This window comes from Malurus melanocephalus, unplaced genomic scaffold (genome assembly GCF_030028575.1).
Source record: "Malurus melanocephalus ecotype Western Australia unplaced genomic scaffold, MMel_1.1 scaffold_604, whole genome shotgun sequence".
NCBI lineage: Eukaryota > Metazoa > Chordata > Aves > Passeriformes > Maluridae > Malurus > Malurus melanocephalus.
This window is the reverse complement of record NW_026623836.1, coordinates 285,040-291,361: the sequence shown is the minus strand read 5'-3', so window position 1 is coordinate 291,361 and position 6,322 is coordinate 285,040. Positions and strand designations below refer to the sequence as shown.

Below are 6,322 nucleotides of genomic sequence, written 5' to 3'. Positions count from 1 at the left end.
CATGGAAGAGGACTCGTATCCCTACACCCTGCAGGCACCCAAAAGTGCCTGCAGCACCCACAAAATCCACAGCAGCACCCGACTTCCAACCCCGTGGAAGTGGACTCATATCCCTAAACCCTGCAGGTACCCCAAAGTGTAAAATCCACACCATCACTCAAACTCCAACCCTGTGGAAGAGGACTTGTATCCCTAAACCCTGCAGGTGCCCAAAAGTGTAAAATCCACAGCAGCACCCAACTTCCAACCCCATGGAAGAGGACTCATATCCCTACACCCTGGAGGTGCCCAGAAGTGTAAAATCCACACCAAGACAAAACTCAAAGTTATGTGCACAAGAACAGAGGAGATGGGCGCCCAAATCACCATCACTCTTATGCAATATCTGTCATTTCATTGATTTTCCCACAAATCAAGGCATTCTCTAGCTGGGGATGCAAAAAGACTTTCTCTAGGACCCACAGCAACAGAAAGTATCAGAGAGAACCAAAAATTTTGGGTTGATACACAGAGAACTTGCCTTTAAATCTGAGTTTACAAGTTCTTCTTGGCCTTTGATCAACCTTCTTTTATTACCAAAGTCTGCCAGGTAAATTTTGCCACCTAAATCTGAGGAAATAAGAGAAATTGTTAACAAATAAAGGTGRAAAATCTTCACACAGTCTATCACTGACTTCTGGGTGGCCCTTTCTTTAAAGAACAGTTCTCTGAAGGCATCTGTGGTGGGTTGATCTGCTTRCAAAGCCCTGGGGAGGAGGGCAGAGCTAGAGAGCTGTGTAAGGCTGCTCTCTCTATGAACACACCTGATTTTAAAGAGATCAAAAGCCACCCCATCCAGCACAAAGACATCTGCATTTTTACACAGCTGTGAGGCACCTTCTTGTCTAAATTGCAGGGAAAGCCAAATGCAAACACAAAAAAAAGCAAAATGTAACCTATTACAAAGTTCCCGGGCTGCAGATCCTGGTGAGCAAATCCAAGGGAGTGCAGCTCTCTCAGTGCCTGGAAGATCATCTTCAGAACAGCTTTGTGATCCTTGCAGCCTTCAGGGTCCTGCAGATGTTCTTGGAGGTTCTTCTCCCACAGTGGGAAGCACAAGTACACGCAACCCTTTTCCTTCTCKGACTGGAAGAGCTTCAGCAGATGTTCAGACTGAGAGCATTGCTCAAAGAACCTTTTCTCTTTGTCACCRTCTGCACTGCGGGTTACCCTCACTGCCACCTCTGTCCCTCCGTGGAGCCCGAGGTAGATGCCATCCTGAATCCTCTGCTGGATGTACAGAAATGTCTTCAGTTTGCCAATCATGGGGCGATACATTCGATCGAGCTCTTTCAGCTGGGCCCTCCAGCGTTTGCTGTTTGGCTCCCAGGCTCTGGGGGTTTCTGGGACAAACGTGGCCTTGTGCTCCCGAAGAATGTTTTCCATGCTAAGGGAACGATTTCTCTTTGCAACCGCAATAAGGTTCCCCACGTCAGTCCTCGCCCCCTTTTCACACAACAGCTTTGCTATGTTGCAATCGCTTCTCTCCACAGCCACCATCAGGGCTGTGTTGCCATCCTCATCTGCGTCATCAATATCTATTTCATCCTTCTCCAACAAAGCTGTCACCAGCTCCGGGTTCTCCATTTCCACAGCCAGGATGAGGGCAGTTTTCCCACATTCATCTTTGCTCTTCACGTCCACACCATTCTCCAGCAGGAAACGAACTATGGAGACAAGCGACTCATATCTTTTCTTTTTGGAGCCCTTCTTGAGAGCGTGGATCAAGGCATTCCTGTCCCTATTGTCACGGATGTTCACATCAGCCCCCATCTCCTGGACCAGGACTTTCACGGCCGGGAAGTGGCACTCCCTGCAAGCGTCCATCAGCGCTGTGGCACCTCCTTTGTGCAGCTTGGCTTTYTCATTGCTGGTCACCCTCCTCAAATTCACCTCTGCTCCTCTGCTGTACAGGAACCTCAAGGCTTCCACCTTCCCGTACCACGCAGCCTCCATGAAAGCTGTGAAGCCATTGAAGTCCCRTTCATTAATGTCTGACCCGTGCTCCAGGAGGAGCTTCAGGATGTCCACGTTTCCTATTATCCCTGCCTCGGTAAAGGCAGTGCCACCATTGTCCTTCCTGGCACGCACACAAGCTCCCCTGTCCAGCAGAAGCCGCACCAGGTCCTCCCTCCCAGCCTGCACTGCAGTCTGCAGGGGTGTCCAGCCGCTCTCCACCTTGGAGTTGACATCTGCCCCTTGCTCCAGCAGCTCCAGCATGGCTTCTTTATTGCTGTTCCTCACAGCAGTRTTTAACTCGGCGTTCAGAACTTCTGCCATCTTCGTGTCAGGAGGGGTGGACACCTTCTGGCTGTGAGCTGGGGGCTCCATGGTGCTCAGAGGAAGGGCTCTGCACCTCTGATGTTCCCCAGCAGAACCCCGAGATCCACAGAAGRATGGGAGAGGTGCAGTGCTCGGCACCTCGGCTGTAGGACAGGAGCTGGGTGCAGCCGATGAAACACACCCGAAACACACCCGGTGCTATTTTAAGGGCTCTGTGGTCTTCACCTGATTGACAAACAGGAAATACCGCTTTGTTAACCTGTGAAACCTCAGCATTCACACTCCATCTCCTGCTGTCTGTGTGAGGGGCAGCTGAGGACAGCGATGCYAGTGCCAGCCAGGACAGCCAAGGCCTGGCGAGAGGCACCGCTTTAACACTCGTGGACTGAACATTTCCTTGCCTGGCCCCAGCACCTCTCAGGGCCCAGGGAGGTGTCCCTGCTGCTTCTGCTGTAAATGTTATCTCAGACTTGTCACAGGTTACCTGATAAGCCATCCCCCAGCGATGGTGCCAGSTGGAGGGCGCAGCAGGCAGGCAGAGATGGGCATTCCCCTTCAGCTTGGGATGGCAACCACACACTGTCCTGGCTGTCCCTGATCCAACGCCTGCAGGGAGACAGAAAACCAGCCTCAATCCCTCCTGCTCCTCTAGGCCATGAGGAGACCCTGCCTAACAGGAAGCCTGTCCTAAGCTTTTCACCACTTTTGGAGATTAATCAGGTAGGACTTAACTTACCTTTATCTGTTTGGTATCTAGAAAAACTGGGACTTCAATACCCACTTTCAAGTGATCAGCAATTTCAGAAGTTACTGCCTGACAAGCTGAACTGGAAATAAATTACCTGAGCAAATCAGGAAAGGGACAGGGAAGTCTAAAGGTAAAAAAGCAAAGTATAAACTCACATGAATTTACCCTCAGGAAAGCCAAAGATTGGTTTTCTGATGGTTTTTTTTTCCCTGCCCGGCAGGAAATAAACACAGTATTTCATTGATTCAGATGCATTTCATTTCCTTGCATTAATTTCTATACCTTTTGCCGCACAGAAAAACAAAAAAAAAAAAATAGTGTTACTTTCCTGGCCAGAAAAGCAGCACAGCATCCCCTGGGCACGGTGGGGCTGGAGATCCTCACTCCTGTCGGGACGGCAAAAGCTTGGAGAGGGGGAAGAGAGGGGCTGAGCACCTTCCTCCTCTTCCTCCGAGCAGCAGAGTCGCAAGCCGGGTACTCCAGGAAATGTTGGAACATTTCCATCCCCACCCCGCTGACTTTGGACCGTGAGCCGTTCGCGTCCGCCCGTCCCGATGTGCAGCGTCACCAAAGCCCTGCCTGGTGCCACCCACAACGACGGGGTCCCTGTGCCCGGCCACAAATGCTCTGAAAATGCCTTCAGAGCCACAGCGCTGCTCTCCCCGGGCAGCATCCCCAGCTCCCGCCCGCTTCCCGGCACAGTCCTCAACTGTGTGCCGGCCCCTCCCACGAAGGAAGGGTTTTCCCACTGGCAGGAGGATGTTTGGGTTCTGCCGACCGTGTTTGGTGAGCTTTTTTTCCGGCAGAGAATTCGTGAGCAAAGTGCTCTCCCCGTACGCAGAGATGCTTACAAACATCTGCTCGGCTGTGGTTCGGGAGCTGGAGGTATTAAATGCATCAGTGGTGTGGTTTGGGGGAGATCAAGGATGGTTTGGGGGTTTGTTTTAAGAGTTTTCCTGTGCGGGTGCAGGGTTCGGACAGCAGAGAGCTGTTTGTTTTGGTGAATAAAAAATCTGGGGTAAATAGATAGAATTAGTATCAGGGAGATCAGTTTACAGAGAGCTGGAACCTTTAGAAAAGGACAGAGAAGAAATGAGAAAAGGAACAAAGGAAGAACAAGCTTTTCTCGTAGAGAAGCCGTGAGCAGAGTGCTCTCCCCATACACAGCAATGTTTACAAGCATTGCTCAGCAGGTTCGGGAGCTGGAGGCATAGAGGCATTAAATGCATCCGTGGTGTGCTTTGGGGGAGATTTGGGATGGTTTTGGGGTTTCTTTTAAGCTTTTCCTCACCTTTTTGGTGAATTCATCCATGTGAGGGAATTAAACGCTGCTAAATTTCGCTCAGGGAAACGCGGAGCTCCCGATCCTGCTTGGGCAGGCAGCTGCCACCACGCCAGCACCCTCCTCCTTACAGACAGCTCTGTGTTAACACCCRGGGAGCCTCCAGGCCTTCCTTATCTGCCTGGAAAGTGCAGGAAATACGTGAAGGAGCCCAGGCTGTGACGTCCCAGTCCCACCCAGTTTCCTCCGAAGCTCCGTGACGTGAGCTGAGCTCAGCAGAGCCCGTGTAAACCTCCCCAGCCASCTCCACTGAGCTGTGCCAGCTGCAGGGTTCAGTTCACACCTGAAACAGGGCTGGAATTGTGTCCACCAARTCACTCCTGGCTTTCCATGGCTCCTTGGTATGTGCCCAGACTGGGAATCTGCTGTGTACACGGAGACACAGCCTGATCCAGGCACAAGGGCGCAGAAAAGACCTTAAAGGACTGCTGGATGCAGTCCTGCACGTGTTTTATGTGGATATCCCGATCCCTGTGGATGCCTGTGCTGCTCACTCACATCTCCACACCAGCTCTCACTGAGCTGTGCCTCTGCAGGAGTTGCATATTTGTACCTCCTTGTGATGCTGAGCATCCTCCTTCCCACAGTGTGCAACATCCCACGGTCTCTGCATGGAATTWCACAGGGTTTGTGCTGCCACAGGAGACCTTGACACAGCCCCACAGGGACAGAGACTGTGACAACCCAGGGAGCAATCTCCAGTCTCTCTCAAGGCTGTCAGGATCGCGTTTTAATTCCCAAGAATCTCTCCCGGTTTGACCAGGGCTGTGGCTGCAGCTGCTGGTGTTCAAGTACCCATTTTCAGGCTGGRAAACAGACAAAGGACCAGAGCAAGGGCACATCTCAGCCTCAAAGCCAATAAAGACATCCAAAATGAGCCAGTGTTACAGTACAGAGCAATATCACATCGCCCACCAAGTACAAAATCCTTCCTCAGCTTGCTGTTTTAATTAAAGTCATTTATTATCTTACGGTGGAAAGATGAAAATCCCCAGGATGGCAGGAACCCAAACCCTGCAGTGGTGGGAATGGGGTGTTTGCAGCCGGCAGGGCTGTGCCAGGAGTGTCCTGTGCCTGCATCCCAGTGAAGAAGGATTTGCTAGCAGTGCTTTTCTGACTGTCATCCTTGATCCAAATTGTTTTCCACAGAGCCGTAAGCTGAAACTCTGAGACCCTACAACAGGTGGTTTAGGGGGAATAAAAGGGTCTCAAAAGGTTTTTTAAAGCACGGGAGTGACAGAGCTGCTCTCCACCACCATTCTGCAGCCTCTGGGTTATGGAGTTCCCCCTGTATTTGCACATCTGCAGAGTCATCATTCACCCTCATGCAGCCAGGGACTCAGGAGATGAGCTGCTGGCACACAGACAGTGGGGAAATCAAGGGCACAGCTAAACAAATCTCCCTTTTCCTCCATCCTGGTGGACTTACACCCATTTTTGCATCCCTCCCCTGAGATGACATCTCCGAGAATCCGTGTCCTGGCCAGCAGCTATGAATAAACACAAGACAAAAAAGTGGCAACAAAATCTGCCTGCCAWGGGCAAAACCATTTTTAAAGGGGCTATGAATAGTAGGGTGAGGTTTTTTCCTCATGTTCCCTTCACGTGCTTTCTTATTATATTTCCAAATGGGAATATCCCAGGGTTTATGTGCTTGGCCACGCTGATGTGACTTTGAGTGCTGGAACGCAGCCCTGGAAAATAATCCACAGAAGGATGTGATCTAAATACTGGCAGGTGATGCTATCTGTGCAGGATATCCACATTTCAAACAATCATTTGGGTTTGCAAAGTGCTCCAAGATCTTTGAGTTCTCCAGCTCTGCCAAGTCCATCACTAAACCAGCTCCCCAAGTGCCATATCGGTGCTTTTTTAGAGTATTTTTACATCTTTTAAACTGCATGAAAATG

The 6,322-nt window shown here is 50.7% G+C and overlaps 1 protein-coding gene across 2 annotated transcripts; it reads right to left on the bottom strand.

The window, feature by feature from the left end:
- Positions 1–6: 6 nt before the first annotated feature.
- On the bottom strand, positions 7–4,547 carry RNASEL (ribonuclease L). 2 transcript variants are annotated; one of them, XM_057383036.1, is made up of 4 exons: positions 4,362–4,547; positions 2,807–2,928; positions 936–2,547; positions 7–609 (listed from the first exon to the last, which is right to left on the bottom strand). In XM_057383036.1, the coding sequence occupies exons 3-4, from the start codon at positions 2,368–2,370 to the stop codon at positions 452–454; spliced, it is 1,593 nt and encodes a 530-aa protein (XP_057239019.1). In that variant the 5' UTR covers positions 2,371–2,547; positions 2,807–2,928; positions 4,362–4,547; the 3' UTR covers positions 7–451. The 2 variants fall into 2 exon arrangements, with proteins under 2 accessions (XP_057239019.1, XP_057239020.1); XM_057383037.1 differs by lacking the exon at positions 2,807–2,928.
- Positions 4,548–6,322: the final 1,775 nt, after the last annotated feature.